This window comes from Delphinapterus leucas, chromosome 14 (assembly GCF_059928025.1).
Source record: "Delphinapterus leucas isolate spDelLeu-1000000601 "Yukka" chromosome 14, BTC_Dleu_Yukka2, whole genome shotgun sequence".
Taxonomy (NCBI): Eukaryota; Metazoa; Chordata; class Mammalia; order Artiodactyla; family Monodontidae; genus Delphinapterus; species Delphinapterus leucas.
Window position 1 is genome coordinate 25542627 of NC_143142.1, and position 16804 is coordinate 25559430.

General features: G+C 53.2%; 2 protein-coding genes across 2 annotated transcripts; both read right to left on the reverse strand.

The window, feature by feature from the left end:
* Nucleotides 1-1617: 1617 nt before the first annotated feature.
* Nucleotides 1618-7065, reverse strand: LOC111163016 (glutathione S-transferase theta-3). Its single transcript, XM_022551398.2, has 5 exons — nt 6871-7065; nt 5399-5486; nt 4700-4850; nt 2381-2557; nt 1618-2051 (listed from the first exon to the last, which is right to left on the reverse strand). The coding sequence occupies exons 1-5, from the start codon at nt 6980-6982 to the stop codon at nt 1857-1859; spliced, it is 723 nt and encodes a 240-aa protein (XP_022407106.1). The 5' UTR covers nt 6983-7065; the 3' UTR covers nt 1618-1856.
* Nucleotides 7066-8480: 1415 nt separating this feature from the next.
* LOC111163044 (glutathione S-transferase theta-1-like) lies at nt 8481-9301 on the reverse strand. Its single transcript, XM_022551453.2, has 2 exons — nt 9125-9301; nt 8481-8919 (listed from the first exon to the last, which is right to left on the reverse strand). The coding sequence occupies exons 1-2, from the start codon at nt 9296-9298 to the stop codon at nt 8725-8727; spliced, it is 369 nt and encodes a 122-aa protein (XP_022407161.2). The 5' UTR covers nt 9299-9301; the 3' UTR covers nt 8481-8724.
* Between the last annotated feature and the right edge of the window lie 7503 nt (nt 9302-16804).

A 16804-nucleotide genomic window follows, 5' to 3' on the forward strand; every position in this document is an offset into this window, starting at 1 on the left:
AATGGGTTGCCTCCAAGTCAAGCAACTTCACGCTCCATGTGTGAATCTGCATTTCTCTTGATCAGGTCACCTGGTGATACATGTGGGCTCGAGTGGGGCTGGGCAGAGACCCTCGGGCTCCCTGCATCCCTACCTGGCCCCCAAAGACATCTACCTTTGTGGCCTCTTGTGCCTGTGCCAACCTTACCTCACGGTGAAGAACAGCCCACCGGGGGGTGAGAGCCGCCAAGTCCCAGTAGAATTACCAGCAATGTTTACAGGACCCTATGTTTTTATAGGTGAAACAAAAGTTGTTATTTAAAATGTGGAAGTCGGACTTCCCTGGTGGTGCAGTGGTTTAGAATCCACCTGCCAATGCAGGGGACACAGGTTCGAGCCCTAGTCTGGGAAGATCCTACATGCCACGGAGCAACTAAGCCCATGCACTCAACTACTGAGCCTGCGCTCTAGAGCCCATGAGCCACAACTACTGAAGCCCATGTGCCTACAGCCCATGCTCCGCAACAAGAGAAGCCACCACAATGAGAAGCCCGTGCACCACAACAAAGAGTAGCCCCCACTCACCACAACTAGAGAAAGCCTGCTCACAGCAAGAAAGGACCAATGCGGCCAAATTAATTAATTAATTAAAACGAAAAAACCGTGTAAGTCTGTTGAGGTAGCCAAACATGGTACTCTCATCTACGTTGTAAAGCTGTTTGAATTGTAAATGACAAACATAACTGAAATTGTATGGGTGTATATGAACAATTTCAATTACACATCTAAAATTCTATTTAAGTGCACATATTAAAGGAGCCTCTATGGGAGGCAGGCAGGCTGAGGCTCTGTCTGTCCATGACCCTGTCTCCTTCCTTTATTAGATGATTCAGATATCAGAGGGTCTAGGACACAAGACAGGTAGATTGTGACCATCCTGAGGGACAGGTGACAAGTCTGGGACCCAGGGTGTAGCGTGGAGAAGACAGTGGCCGGGGTTATGAGTAGGCATGGGAGAGCAAAGCCCCTCAGCAGCACCAGGAGGGCCAGGAACTAACCTGATACTTCCCTCCCTGCAAGGAGGTTCATGAACCAGCCCTGCACCCCACCTGTGGGAGACAGCGTCACCCCAGAGGGAGAAGACAGACCCAGGAGACTGAGATGATTCCTGATTGTGACTCTCTTTACCAAGTCAACTGTGACATGTGCCAGTCCAGGGGGCATGGAACCAGCTCCCTGCCAGGACTGAGGGAGGGAAGCTTTGAGGCTGAGGAGCCCAGAAGGGTCACCTGACTTGGCCTAGGGTGAGAAGTTGGAGGAATTCTCCCTGGAGAAGGACATGGTAACAAATGCCAAAAGACCAGGAAGAGCACCAGGCAGGAAAGGTGAGGGGGAGCCCGGTAAGCAGCAGAAATAGGCTGAGCCAAGGCCAGGAGGCCAAGGAGGAAGCTGGGAGTTGGTGCTGGGGTGGGGTGGTGGAGCCAGGAAAATGGTGGGCTACTGGGGGAAACCATAGGGGGTGCCCTGGAGGGACGGGGGCAAGGCCTCAAATGTAAAGTTCAGTGACTCGTCCTTTGTCCTTTAGCCTCAGGGCAGTGAGGCACCAGGGTAAGTTTCAAACAGGAGAGGGCCAGGGGGTCAGAGTCACATCAGTGTTTACTAAAGCTATTTCCAGAGGTTACATGGAAGTCAGCGTGCAAGGGGTAAGGGTGAAGTTGGCAGGCAGACAGAAGAAGGAACACAGGACTGGCGTGTGGAAGGCACTGTGGACTGGATGCTGCGAAGGTGTCTTGCTCACAGCCGAGGGGAGGCAGTGCCATTTCTTTATTCTGAGGACAGAGCTCCGTCAATGGTGGCTCTGCAGGCCCACCCGGTACTCACTGCAACAAAAGCTGCGCCAAGGGCTTCAGCCTCTCCTTCATGGCAGTGTCGGCTGGAGGCAGGTCCTTAGCCTTCATGATGACCGCGTGGGCCTCCTGGAAGAGGTCCTCCCCCACCGCATCTTCCACGCGCTTGCGCCACGCAGCCAGCTTAGGCCGGTTTTTGAAGATGTCACAGCCGGCGCTGACAGGCTATGGGAGAGGAAGCCGGGTGGAGGGGTGGGACCCAGAGAAGCACAAGGCAGCATGTCCCAACTTAGGGATCCCTCGGGTGGATTTTCCCTCCTCTGCCACACGGGTGATAGGCTGGGGGTTCTCCTCCAGGAAATACCGAGAAGCTGCTCAATAAGCCTGCAGGGTGGGGTTTTTAAGCCTCTTTTTACAGATGAGGACGCTGAGGCTCAGAGGGGGAAGTGACCCGCCCAGGGCCCCCCAGCCAGAAAGGGCAATGTGAGCTGGTACACTGGCTCTCTCCCAGGGTACCCCAATGCCCAGCTGGCCCCCCACCCCACGACACTCACATGCATCAGCTCTGTGATGGCCACCAAGTCTGCCACTGAGATGTGAGGCCCAGACAGGAAGTCCTGATCCTTCAGGAACTTGTCCTCAAGCAGCTGCAGGCACCTGTCCAGCTCAGCCAGAGTAGATGCCAGTGTCTCAGGGGGCACCCGTTGGCCCAGGAACACAGGGAACAACATCTGGTAGGCGGGCAGGCAGAGGGAGGGCTCAGGGTCTGCCCAAGGCCCAGCATAGTGCCTGCTCTCATTCCACCTATCAGCCATCCTTCGCATTTCTCCTCACTCCCATCTACCATTTCCCACCCACAGCCACTACCAGCCCAGGCCTTATCCCTTACTCAGGCACAGATAGCCTCCACCTCTTCCTGGGTCATCACATCGGGCAGCCGGGGGATACTTCGGCAATCCCAGTCTGCCCATATCTTCTCCCTGCATAAAGCCTTCCATGGCTCCCTAGTGCCCTCACTGCAAAGGCCTCAACACAGGGCAGCAGCCATCCTCTCCCACCCCACCTCCCACTCCACCCCAGGCTTCTCAAATGGGAATGTGTGTGCAGATCCCTCTGGGATGTGGTTCAAGTGTACGGTCCTAATCAGTACACCTGGGTGGGGCCTGAGACTCTGCATTTCCAAGCTCCCAGGTGACGCTCATGCTCCTGGCCCATGGCCCACACTCTGAGTAGCAAACATCTACACTCACTCTCCTGGACTTCTCTCCATTCTGCCCTCAAATGCACCGGGCTTCCTCCCCCACCACAGCTTGTAAAGCTATGGAAACCTTCTTTGTGCCAAATGGACCCCCAGAGGGAATTCCCTGGCAGTCCAGTGGTTAGACTTCCGCGCTCACTGCCGAGGGCCTGGGTTTCACCTCTGGTCAGGGAACTAAGATCCCACAAGCTGCATGGCCAAAAGCAACAACAACAAATGGGCCTCCAGAACAGTGGTTCCATACATGCAGCAGGGGCCAGCTCACACTCCCTCACACACGCAGGGAGCCTGCTCTGTGCCAGACACTAAGTGCTTTACCAATAATAACTCAGAGTTCACATTTTAAAAACCTCTGCACGTTTGATAAGTAAAAATGGTATCTGCATGCTCTTTTAATGTGCATTTGCTTGATTTTTACTGAAGTTACATGTTTTCATCCATTTATTGACCCTTTCTCTCTGTCCTTCAGTTACGTCTCTGCTGGTTTCTTCTGCGCATTTTTCTCCTGTGTTTTGATGGGCTTCTAAGAGAGTCTTTTTTATTTTTTTTAAGCATATTTATTTATTTAATTTATTTATTGCTGTGTTGGGTCTTTGTTGCTGCGCCCAGGCTTTCTCTAGTTGCGGCGAGTGGGGGCTACTCTTCCTTGTGGTGCGCAGGTTTCTCATTTTGGTGGCTTCGCTTGTTTCAGAGCACGGGCTGTAGGCGCGTGGGCTGCAGTAGTTGCGGCATGTGGGTTCTGGACTTCTCCGGTGGCATAGTGGTTAAGAATCCACCCACCAGTGCAGGGGACACGGGTTCGAGCCCTGGTCTGGGAAGATCACACATGCCGCAGAGCAGCTAAGCCCGTGCGCCACAACTACTGAGCCCGCACTCTGCAACTACTGAAGCCTGCATGCCACAACTACTGAATCCCGTGCGCCTAGAACCGGTGCTCTGCAACAAGAGAAGCCACTGCAATGAGAAGCCCGTGCACCGCAATGAAGAGTAGCCCCCGCTCACCACAACTAGAGAAAGCCCGCACGCAGCAACGAAGACCCAATGCAGCCAAAAATAAAAATTAAAAAAAAAATTTTTTTAATGTTCTTTCTAACATTTCTTTGCCAAGATCTTTCCCAGTTTTGCTTGTTTTCATTCTTTTTTTTTTCTTACACAGATTTTGTGTAAAATCGATTAGCCTTTTCTTTAAGTCTCCCACTGTTACTAGGCTTATAAATCCTTGCATACCCGGAAATCAGATCAACATTTAGTGAAATATCTTATTTCTTCCTACTTTGAGGTTTTTCGCTTAACACCTCTCCATCTGGAAAGTACATGTGTAGCAAAGTGAAGGTTTGATTCTTTTCTCTCCCAAAAGACAATATTCCCAGGCAGCCTGGAGTGTGCAAAAGGGCACAAGATTAATTTCCAGCAGCTCAGGAATCAAGACGTATTGGGGGAGTCATTCCCAGGCTCTGTGCCTTGGTTTCCCCTCTGGGAAACAAGTTGGTTGCCCTGGAGCATCTCTGGCATTCTAGAATTTAGTGTTCTCAGGTCTCAGGTCTGAATGGAATGCTTTAGACAGAAAGCACCATCCCCTGGTCACCAAGGAAGGGCTCCCTGCTCCGAAGCTCACCTTCTGCCACATGGTCCGGGTGCAGCTTGTTCGCAGGGCCGTGTGCTGCCACGCCAGGTACTCATCCACACGGGCTCGGGCCTGCAGGTCCTGGGGGTACCAGTGGTCGGGGGTCTCATACTTGCGGGTCAGATACAGCAGGATGGCCACACTGGGGGACACGGTGGGTGCAGGGGACATGCCCCAGTCACTCTTTAACCATTCCACAGGGGCCAGGCCCTGGGTGAGGCCGGTCCCTGCTCCTCACACATCTTTCCCCAGCTCCTGGGGGTGGAACATTTCACTGTTTCTGGTACAGAGTAGGAGTGTGAGGCTCAGAGATGTTAAGTGACAGCCAGGATCACACAGCTCTATGTTGGGCCATCCTATCATCAGAACTAAGGGCACCAAGTGAAAAACAAAATGTCATGTGATTTCAGAAAGTGGGTGTATGCTCAGAGAAATCTCCCATGAAGAAGCAGTGCCCAACTTGTGTCCCGAAGGATGAGAGCGACTCCAATACCATTCTCCAACATCTCCAGGGCAGGGACAGCAACAGGAGGAAGACCAGGTGCCCCTCCCAGCCCTGGGCAGCTCTGCTGACTTCAATCCACTCTCCACCCTCGGGCTGGTAAGGGGCTCAGGGCACAGAAGCCACGATCCAAGCCATCAACGGTGGACACACAGATGGCTGACTGGTGCAGCCAAGGGACCCATTACCTCTCAGCCAAGGTGAAGTCCCCATCCTTCAAGGCTGGCACCTTCCTCAGGGGGTTCACCTGGGCAAAGTCATCGCTGTAGTGCTGGCCTGTGGGAGAGACCAGTGAGACAGGTGGGGAGAACTCTGAGCCCTCTGAGGTCTCTGCCCACCCCCTACCCCAATGTCCAGGCACCAACTTTCTGAGGCCTCCATCCAGGTGGGGCATCAGAGAAGACGAGGCCACTCTGCTGGTCAGCGGATCATACACGCTGAGCCTGCCAGAGGTCCCCCCTTCCTGTGTCCACTCGCCCCACCTTGGAACCTGGGTCAAGTAGCATCTCAGCTTGGACTTGGGAGGAGGGTGATTCACTGCAGCTGTAATCCACCCCAGCCCCAGCCAACTCCATCCACGCATCACACACTCTAGCCTCCTCCCTGGGCTCTAGGCTTGTCCACTGCAGTCCCCCTCTCTATGCAAACTGGGTGACCTGTCTACACCCCAGAGCTCCAGCCACACCTGCTCCCGGCCCTCAGCAAACCTCGCTCTCACCAGCAATACCTGCCCGACTCAGCCACTCAACCTCCTGCAGGTCAGCTCCTCTTTCTTTCTTGTGCCAAACCTTCAAGGCTCCTCCCCCACAGGGGTTCCCAGGTCTGAATCACATCTGCATACCTCCCTGTCCCGGGCCAGTGCAGATAGTACACCAAGTAATGTATGTGGAGTCGGAGGGCTTCAGTGGAGCCGGGATCCAGCCTGGCCGTACGACCGCCTGTGGGCCTCTTTGCCCTTCTACTGCATGGACGGAATCACCCCTACCCATCCTCCCTCTAGAAATTGCCTCTGTGCGCAGCCCCCACCCCAAGGAGCATTGAAAAGTCAGAGCAAGCTGGCATCAAAGCAGCTGGTGGCTCACGCTGGGGCACCAGAGGCAGAAGGTGGGCAGGCTCAGCCAAGCAGGGGTCTCCCTCCGGGCCTGCCAGAGGGGCTCTGAATCCAGAGCTTATCCTACTGTCCAGTTACAGCCCTGCCTGCCCCCTCCCCGGATTCTGTGTAAGTGGAGGGGACCTAGGCAGGCATAGGTAGGAGTAAAGAGGAGGCCAGATGCAGGTGTCCAACCTCCTCCTGCCAGCAGACCCAGAAACTCAAGAGATGGGGGCTGCTTCCACTGGGAATGAGGAGGCAGTTCACTGTTTTCTCCAAGCCCAGGTGTGGAGGTGTTGGAGCTGTCACTCCACTTCCCGCGGCCCCACACCCCCACACCCCCACTGCTCTCTACCTGCTCTGCTCCTTCCTAACCTGTATTTTGAAGAACGGTTAGTATTCACTAAGCAAAGGTCAAGACTCTGAAAATACACAACTTATAGGCGAAGCCACGGTTTCCGACTGGAGTCTGTCTCTTGCCGTCTGTCTGCGCAGGCCGCCTGACCGTGGGGCCCCGGGAGTCCATGTGCACACAGGGGCCCAGACCCCGGGCCTGCCTGCCGGGCCCACCTTTGAGCAGGTCCACGGTGCGCAGCTCGAAGGGGATGCCGTTCTTCTTGGCGAAGATGTAGACGGCGCGGCAAGGCTGGGACAGCAAGTCCAGGTAGAGCTGCAGGCCCATGGCGAGGGCGGGGGTTAGGATTAGTGCAGGACTGGCGCAGAAATGGCGGGCAGGGAATCACCGGCTACCCAGCCGGCGGCCGCGCGCAGCCTGATTAATCGAGCCGGGGCGCGCCTTCCCCGCCCATTGGATGGTGCCGGAGAACTTTGGACCAATCAGCGGCGGCCTCGCTCTCCCGCCTTCCCTCTCAGGGGTTCTGGGCTGGGGTCCCTTCCCTGGTGGGGAGGGTACAGGGAGACGGACTCTGACAGTTTCTCGCCGCCAGGTCAGTCCCCTCACCCGGACCTCAATGTCTACCTGAGTCAAATGGGGCGGGGGGATGATACTGGGGGGACGACGTTGAGGGCGCTTCCAGCGCAGACACTCAGTGAATTTAGAGTCGAAAGTGTTGGCCCAAGCCACCTTCTCCCACTCGCGGAGGGGGCTGAAAGAGGAGGGACTTAAGTGTCCCCAGAAACACAAATAGAGGAGGAGAAAGGAGGTGCCACGGCCTCCCCTGGGCCCACTGCACAGGGTGGAGGCTGGCGAGGGCGTGTGGACCTCTGCACCCAGCAAAGACTAGGTCCACACCTCAGGAAGCCGCCCCTCTCCAACTTTCCTTACACTCCCAGCTAATCCCTCCAGCAAAGCAGAAGCCCTGTGGGGCCCATCTGGAGGTTTGCAGGGGGGCCTGGAACCTGCCCACTTCCTTTGCAGGGCCAAACCCCTCCAACTACAACCCTGGAGCTCCTGAAGTCTGTGGCTATGATGCCCTCATTCTCTAAGCAAGCATCCTGGATAAAAAACCCTGTCCCCAAACCCAAGACTCAGAGAAAGCCCCTTGGCAAGAGGATCAGTTACTGCAAAACTTGAGAATAGCTTGGCCTTCCTGGGCCCCAGGCTCCCAGTTTAAAGAAGACCTATCCCCCCAGGGCGGGGCCATGTTCTCCACCCCCTCCAGTGGACTGCCCTCCTCCACAAGTCACCCTTGACCGGATTACTGCAATATCCAAATCTCCCTGCTTCCTCCCTGGCCACTGTCCAGTCCAACCCCCAACAGCAGGCAGAATATTATTCTAAAATGCAAGCTGAGCATTCCGTTCCTGTTCATGGTTTGCAGCTCCTAAGTGTGGCATTTAAGGCCCCTCATGACTGAGTCCTGACCAGGAGAGCTGCTGTTTGGGTTTCCCCTCCCGACCAATTCCTCAGGACAGATGCAGGACTTGTGATTTACAATACTTGGTGCCAAAGGGCCACGTCCTGGGTGACTGGCCCAGCAAAGTGATAGCTGGCATGCCTACAGCCAACACCAGTGGACGCCCGATACCCCTGCTGTCTTTGTCTAAGAACTAGAAGGCAAGGGGGCATTTGTTAATTTCACTCTTGACAACCATCAGGGGGAAGCTGATTCATGGGGCCTAGGAAAGGGGGTTGTCTTTCGAATAGAGGCCAAGACCAAGGTCAGGACAGAAGGAAGTTCAAATAAACCACACGTCAGAGTTAGAAGCAGAGGCTCGGGCTGAGCCCAGGTTTATTTCCCAAACTGAAAAGAAGATGCAGTGATTAAAGGAGACAAGGTCTGGGTATGCCATTTTCATTGTGGCTTTTAGGCAGCTGTGGAAGATGAGTGGGGACCTGGCCCAGGGAGCAGAGGGGCAGTGGGACTCAGGCAAGTCACGCCTGCTCTCTGGGTCTGCCTCCCATGGGACATGGAAAGGAAGGTGCTTTGTGAACTGCCAAGGGCAGAGCAGAGGCTTCCCGGCTCACTGGATCATGGACAGCACCCTAGGCATCAACTTCCGCTTAATGGTGGGGTCTGCAGCCTGGGAGTCCTTGGCCTTCAGGATGACCTCATGGGCCTCCTGGAAGAGGACCTCCCCCACTGCCGCCTCCACGCACTGGTGCCACGCAGCCAGCTTGGGTCGGCCTTCAAAGACTCGGCGGCCGGCACCCACAGGCTGTAGGGAGACAGGGGACAGGATGGGGATGGACAGGTGAGGCCAAGTATGGCAGCATCTACTTGGTTTGGAGGCCACAGAACCCCAGAAGGTTTCTACACATAAGCACAGTCCCATGGCCAGGTGAGGCAGTGTGAGCAGGACTTCAGCAGCCACCCAGGACCTCCCCTGCCTAGTCCCCCCAACAACTGCCCGCAGCACTCACATTCATGAGCTCCGTGATGGCTATCAGGTCAGCCAGAGAGATGTGGGACCCAGCGAGAAAGGCCTCGTTCTGGAGGAACTTGTCCTCAAGCACCTGCAGGGTCACGTCCAACTCTGCCAGCGTGGCTGTCAGCATCTCGGGAGAGACCGGCTCACCCAGGTAAACAGGGAGCATCACCTGGTGGGTGGGCAGGCAAAGTGGGGGGTTAGGACCCAGTCCAGCCTCAGGGGCAGGAAGGCAAGTCTCCCTGCCCTTAGAGCTGCCTCCTGGTTCCATGCATTTTTTTTCCTACAGGGAAATTCCTAAAGGACTCCTTTTCCCGGAACTATTCCTGCTCCCACAATCTGAGCCTGGGGCATCTGACAGAAGGACTCAAACCCCTTTGAGAATGACTCAGAGGGGACCTGAACAATGAGTTTCATACTGTGGGGGAGGGCCTGGCTTAGGAACAATTATTTTATAACCTCTTTCCCCCAGATTATAAAATCAGTACCTCGTACAGTATAATTAGGAGGATGGGCTTTTAAGGTCTCAACTTTGTTGCTTATAAACTATGTGAACTAGAGCAAAACACTCAAACTCTCTGAGCCTCGATTTCCACATCTGTGATATGGGAATAATAGTACAGGGCTCATCTTGTAAATGGAAAAGTGAGGCCCAGAGAGAGACAGACAGTTGCCTGAGACCACACAGCCAAGAAGAGACTAAGCCAAGCGTGAAACTGACGTCTTCTGACCCAGGGAGCTGCCAGGGACTAGGGAGAAGAGCCAGGAAAGGGTAGCATTCAGGATTCTGGGAGGAGGGCATTTGGGGTGAAGCCATCAACAGCCTCAGGCTTGCCAGAGCTGTCAGGGAGACACAGTGGATGTGGAGCAGGGGAGGGAGCTTCATGTTCAGTCTGGTGTTTTGTTGGGTAAAGTTGCTTGGGGAGCCTGGGACTCTGGAAAGGTAAACAGGACTAAGATTGTGCACAAGCCCTGGTGGCTTCTGTTTCCTCCCCCAAACAACAAGGTAGACAGGGTCAGTGATCACCCACCAGTGGCCTGGAGGCCAGTGCTGGGCTAATGACATTCCTTTGGCTGCAGACATTTTTTTTTTTTAGAAGATGTTGGGGGTAGGAGTTTATAATTTATTTATTTATTATTTTTGCTGTGTTGGGTCTTCATAACTGTGCGAGGGCTTTCTCTAGTTGCAGCGAGCGGGGGCCACTCTTCATCGCGGTGCGCGGGCCTCTCACTATCGTGGCCTCTCTTGTTGCGGAGCACAGGCTCCAGACGCGCAGGCTCAGTAGTTGTGGCTCATGGGCCTAGTTGCTCCGCGGCATGTGGGATCCTCCCAGACCAGGGTTCGAACCCGTGTCCCCTGCATTAGCAGGCAGATTCTCAACCACTGCGCCACCAGGGCAGCCCCTGGCTGCAGACTTTTTAAAACTATGGATCACTTGCTGACATTTAAAAGTGGAGACATTTCATATAAAAATCCTGAACTTTCTAGCTTCTTTTTAACATAAAGGTGCTGGCCACACAGGGCCAGCATTCCTACCTGGCCGCCAGCACAGCATCTCAGGCTGCTGCTGGGGAGAAGCTGCTCCTTGGTGGGGGAAGCGGGAGGGTGGGGGTAACAACGGCTCTTAGTTTGCCAAACCCCACATAAGTCCACCTCCCGTGTATTCTCTGCCTCACCCCAGCAGCAGACTGTCTACATTTCCCTTCTGTTCCCATGGGGTGGTTCCAAAGTTCTTAGGGTTTTAAAGAGTGTTTTTATTCCTCTTTAAATATAAAAGACCATAAGAGGGTAATAAATAAATTCTGATTTATTCTTATCAGGAAATGCTATAGAGTAGTTAGAAAAAAATAAATTAGACCCACCCATAGCACTATGGAAAAATGCAAGTTCCAGAATGATATGAGAGCATTTATATAAAATTGTAAGCACTGAAAGCAAAAGTTTATTTTTATGGCTACTCATAAATGTAGAAAATCGTGAACTGAAAGGACTTAAACCATATCCTGGGGAGCAGGGGGCACCTCAGGAAGGTACAAGGGCAACAAAGAGGTCTTTTGACTTTTGTTCTCTAATGTTTCCTTTTTCATATAAAAAAATGATAGAAGACACAATAAAACTCATAACCCAGAATTAGCCATACACTTTCAAAATTGAGGAGTGCACTTCTGATGAGGATATGACACAAAAAAACCACTGCTCCCACCATAACACTGAAAAGAAAATAACCTTATTTTTCTTTAAAGTCTTCAAAGAATATAGAACTTTAAAAAAAGGAAAATAAAAGAAAGAACAAAAAAAGAAAGAAAAAAGAAAAAAGCCTAAACCTGTTCTGTCCAATATGGAAACCACTGGCAACGAGAGGTTACTGAGCTCTTGAAATATGTCTGGTCTTAGGTGAAATGTGCTGTGCATGTAAAATACACACCAGAAAACAGACACAGATCAATGGAACAGGATAGAGAGCCCAGAAATAAACCCACGCACTTATGGTCAATTACAACAAAGGAGGCAAGAATATACAACAGAGAAAAGACAGTCTCTTCAGTAAGTGATGCAGGGAAAACTGGACAGCTACATGTAAAAGAATGAAATTAGAACATTCTCTAGCACCATACAAAAAGATAAACTCAAAATGGATTAAAGGGCTTCCCTGGTGGCGCAGTGGTTGAGAGTCCACCGATGCAGGGGACGCGGGTTTGTGCCCCGGTCTGGGAGGATCCCACATGCCGCGGAGCAGCTGGGCCCGTGAGCCATGGCCGCTGAGCCTGCGCGTCCGGAGCCTGTGCTCCACAATGGGAGAGGCCACAACAGTGAGAGGCCCGCGTACCGCAAAAAAAAAAAAAAAATGATTAAAGACCTAAACGTAAGACCAGAAACAGTAAAACTCCTAGAGGAAAACATAGGCAGAACCACTGAGGGGCAGTTAAGTGTCATTGTTGATGGACACTGGGGTTGCTTCCACAGCTATTGTGAATAATGGCTATTGTGAATATTGTTGCTATGAACATCTCTTCGAGACCCTGCTTTCAATTATTTTGGGTATATACCCAGAAGTGGAAGTGCTGGGTCATGTGGTAATTGTATTTTTAATTTTTTTGAGGAACCATCATACTGTTTTCCACAGCAGCTGCACTATTTACCATTCCCATCAACAGTGCACAAGAGTTCTAATTTCTTCTTATTCTCACCAACACTTGTTATTTTGTTCACATATATATATATACATATATATACACACATATATATGTATATATATATATATATGTAATAGCCATTCCAGTGGGGATGAAGTGGTATCTCATTATAGTTTTAATTTGCACTTTCCTAATGATTAGTGATACTGAACATATTTTCATGTGTTTATTAGCCAAAATTTTACTATTTTGAGTACACTGGGTTAAGTAAAATATAGTCATTTCAACTGTTTCTTTTTACTTTTTAATGGTGGTTACTAGAAGATTTAAGACTGCATATATCTCACTTTGTACTTTGGTGCAGCACTGGACTAAATGAACTAAATTCCAGAGGGCACGAGCCCTCCCTAGGTAAGCCACATTCATCCCTGGGGTCCAGGCAAGCCGAGGTGTAAGCCTGCCATCAGCATAGGAGTTTTCTGATGAAGCAGTCACGTGGGGAACTTAGGGCAGGGCTGAAAAGTAGAGCCATCTTACGGTGGTAGTTGGTGCTTAGATTCCAAATCCCTGCTGGAGGAAAGCGAGCAACCTGATTCCACCCTCCGGATACCTGAAACCAGAGATGAACTGAAACTAATGCCACATCCCAGCCCCATTCCTGACTAGCTGGAAGGGAGGAACCTCCCACCAAGACTGCCTGATAGAGAAAAGTGCAACCTTTCTCGGGTACTTATTATGTATTCAGTCTTTCCTTTTATACATAATGTGCAGCACATAATGATAAATTATAAGACATACAGAGAAAGAGGAAAATGTGGCCCATAATCAAGAAGGATAAAAAAACAACCAGTAGAGACAGACTCGCAGAGAACCCAGGGGTTGAAATTAGCTGACAAAGACTTTTAAGTAACTATTATAAATATGTTAAAGAATTTAGAAGAAAAGATGGACCAAGTGGGTGAGTGGATGGTGAATTTCAGCAGAGACATGGAAACTCTAAGAAAGAACCAAATGGAATTTCTAGAACTGAAAATTACATATCTCGAATAAAGAATGTATTAGATGGGCTTACCAGCAAACAGAAGGAAGGATTAGGAAGTCAAAGTCAGGTCAATACAAGCTATTCAAACTGAAAGGAAGAATAAATGCGATGTTGCCCAAGCCCTTTTGGGCGATGTCCTCACTGCCCCCGCCTGGGGAGGGGCACCTCACCTTATGCCACAGGACCTGGAGGCAGTTTCTCCGCAGGGTTGTGTGCTGCCAGGCCAGGTACTCATCCACACAGGCACAGGCCTGTGTGGTCCTGGGGGTACCAGTGGTCAGGGACCTTATACTTGCGGGCCAGGTAGAGCAGAATGGCCATACTGTGGGGGAGGGGAGGACATGATGGGTGGGGGAAACTATGGAGCTAGGGGCTTTATACAGAGTCCCTTCCTTAACCTTCCTGACCATGTGCCAAGGTATTTGCTCGGTTTCCAGACAAGGAAGCCAGGCTCAGAACAGAAATGGGAGTTGCCCAGAGCACACAGCCTTTGGTGGCAGAACTGAAAGTCTGTCTATGGCTAATACCCAAGCTCATCCTATTACCAGGCGAAATCCCACAGCAAGTCCTGCCAAGTGTTCTGAGACAGCTTCTGATGGGAAAACCAGAGAGAGCTTCCTGGAGGAGATGGCATCAAAGCTGAGCCTTAAAGAAGCTCAGTTCTTTCCAGTCTGCATCTACTCTCGTCATCCAACATTCAGCCCCTCCCAGATGGCCTGGTGGTTCAAAAAGGCTTTCCTGTTGTCCCTAAAGCACCAGCTGGAAACACGGGGTGGGGCGGGGGGGCGGTGCGGTGCTGCAGGATCATGAACCAGCAGGACAGACAACGCTCCCGCAGCTCCCTTCCTGCCCTGGGTTAGGAGGACTGCCTTGGTGTTGGGGCGGGGGTGGACCCGGAAGGGCACTGAATGTGGGAATTTGGGGCCATAGGAAGGCCTTCAGGAACTCGGGATACCCCAGGGGCTGGGCACCCCAGCCAAAGGGGCAGAAAACCTCTGTATCTGCCACTGGCCTAGGTTCCCTACTGGGAACCCTGCACCCACACGCAGCTGAACAGCTCACTTGTCTTTTTGCTCCCAACTAATTGTTCAAGGAAGCTCCAAGGAGAGCTGCAGGTCCCTGGGAGCCACGCACCTCCCAAAATAGGGGAGAAGAGACAGAGAAATGCAGAGATTGCATGCTGCCCCTGGCAGGTACGCTTGGGAGGTCAACAGTGGGCAGCACAGAACTCAGGACAGTAAGGGCAGTAGGAAGGAAGATGGCGCTGGCAGAAGCTGGGAGGAATTCTTTGGGGGTGCATCCACCTCAAGATTCCAGAGATGAGTTCAAAAGTTCCAGGTTCCCCTTGTTGTGGGAGGCGTGACTTAGGTGATGAAGGGGGCGGAACTGGAAAAAAATTTCACCCTCCCTAAAGAGATTTCTACTTCTTAGGACTGTTGTGATGCAAAACATGCACGTGTCTGGTGGTCTTCCCACGGGCATGGCCCACCCAGGGAAGGGGCAGCCCAGAGATGGAACCACTGGGGCATCAAAACACAAGTTTGGCCAGCGGGCAACCTTGGAGGGGATGAAGCCACCCTGCCCCGCACCCCTGCCCGGGGACCCATCACCAACAACCACAGGACTGGTACAGATGTAAAACAGATGCATTCTTTTCCAACCATCCCTGTGAACTGAAACTGTGGACAGGCAGGAGCCGGGGGGTCAAGCCCTGACTCTCTGTAGGATGTTGGGCAAAGGGCCCTTCACCTCGGAGGACTTCAGTTTCCTGTCTATGAAATAGAGAGCTAGGACGAGATGGTTCTAGCGAGGTCTGGTAGCAGCCCCGGCTCCCCAGTTACCTCTAGGTCAAAATGAAGGCCCCGCCCTTCAAGGCAGGCACCTTCTGCCGGGGGTTCACCTGGGCAAAGACATCACTGAGGTGCTGGCCTGCAGAGAGCCCATCGTGGTGGATGGTGGGAGGAAAACGCCAAGCCCTGCCTGGCTGCGCCCACCCCCCCCACGCCACCCCCCTCTCAAGGCCCAGGCCCCAATTTCATGGCTCTTCTCCAGCCCCGGGTTGCTCTCCAGTGTGGGAAAGGCTGCTATGGGAGAAGTGGGAGGCAGTTCTGCCAGCTGGTGCAAAAGACCTTGATACCCCTTGCCAGGTCCTGGTGGGCATAACCGTCCCCCAACAGCACGCCCCCAAAACAGAGCTCAAGAAGCTCCAGCCAGGGTGGGGCCTCTCCTTGCCTGGGCCCTCACAGATACCCAACCCACTGCCTTTCCACCATTGCCAGCATCACAAGCGCCCATGCAGGGTGTCCCCAACTGCAGGGGCCGGGAGGCTGGTGCCCTGAGTGGACTGTGATTCCCTTCGGTGCCCCTTTCCCTGTGGACTCTAAGGTAGGGTCACCAAACACAGACAAGTGGCCTCTTCCTGGTGTCCACTTACTTGCAACCAACTTCCACAGGCCCCTGAGTGTCCCCTTGCTCACCCTGCCCTGAGCACCGGGGACAGAGCTGGCCCTGTCGTTAGGCTCTGCATTCTTGTCCCACCACAGCTCCCCGGAAGGGTGCAGCCCACTGTCCCCCAGGACCCTGACCTCTGCTCAAGCTCATATGAGTGTTTTCTGCTCCTTCAGATGCAGCCAGAGAGAAGCTTCTGAAGGGCACTTAAGCATCACTGCTGCCATGCTCAACAGCCTTCAGTGGTTCCCCATTGCCACGGGAGCAGGGGGAAGCTGCTCAAAGCCATAAACTATCCACTACCGCCTTACCCCTCCAGCCTCAGCCCCACTCTCTCTCCTCCCTTTCCCTCCCTTCCGACTGTTCCTTCACCAGGGACCCTCCCCTCCTCTCCTGGTGAAACACACCTCCTACTGCACCCTCTATCTGACAGCCCAGTTTGGACATCCCTTTGTCCCCATGCCCTCTCCCCTACCCCACACTCTGCAGAGGTAACCCCGGGGCAGGACAAGTGGGCAGTCCCCAGAGGAGGCTGGGAAGAGATGGCGATTCAGGCAGAAGGACAGGCTGGTGCAAAAGGCAGAATGGCAGGCGAGGCCCACCGAGCTGGGGGCCCTGGGTGGAAGGCTCAGCCAGGCAGAGTTGCCCTACTTGCCCCACCAGCAAAAAGGGAGTTCTGCTGTCCCCTGCCCCAGCTGCCATGCCAGCTGTGCCCTTGGGACCTTGGGGACCTGTCAGAGAAACAAACCCTCTTGCTCAGAGTGCAGGGCTCGCCAAGCCCCTGCAGTCCCCCTCCTGCTCCCATAACTCCCCGTCGGCTGCCCCCCTTTCCAGTAGGAATAAGAGGCAGAGGACAAGGTAAGTGAAGGCAAAGCAGGAGGAGGAGGAAAGGACAGAGGGGGACCCAGTGCAGCCCAGGCCAGGGCATCAGCAGCTGGGGCCACAAAGGAGGGGCTCACTCTGCCACACACCCCATGCGGCCCCCCTAAAGCCCCCTCCTCCTGCCCCTTTCCCTGGGGCCCCAACCCTATGCCCAGGTGCACCCCCTCT

Excerpts from the sequence above, each read along its gene's own strand:
- LOC111163044 (XM_022551453.2), bottom strand. The coding sequence starts at position 9,298 with ATGCTCCCTGTTTACCTGGGTGAGCCGGTCTCTCCCGAGATGCTGACA. Across the intron at positions 8,920-9,124 it reads CCATCACGGAGCTCATGAAT|CCTGTGGGTGCCGGCCGCCG; the intron begins GTGAGTGCTGCG and ends GTCTCCCTACAG.
- LOC111163016 (XM_022551398.2), bottom strand. The coding sequence starts at position 6,982 with ATGGGCCTGCAGCTCTACCTGGACTTGCTGTCCCAGCCTTGCCGCGCC. Across the intron at positions 5,487-6,870 it reads CACCGTGGACCTGCTCAAAG|GCCAGCACTACAGCGATGAC; the intron begins GTGGGCCCGGCA and ends TCTCTCCCACAG. Across the intron at positions 2,558-4,699 it reads CCCGGACCATGTGGCAGAAG|ATGTTGTTCCCTGTGTTCCT; the intron begins GTGAGCTTCGGA and ends CCCGCCTACCAG.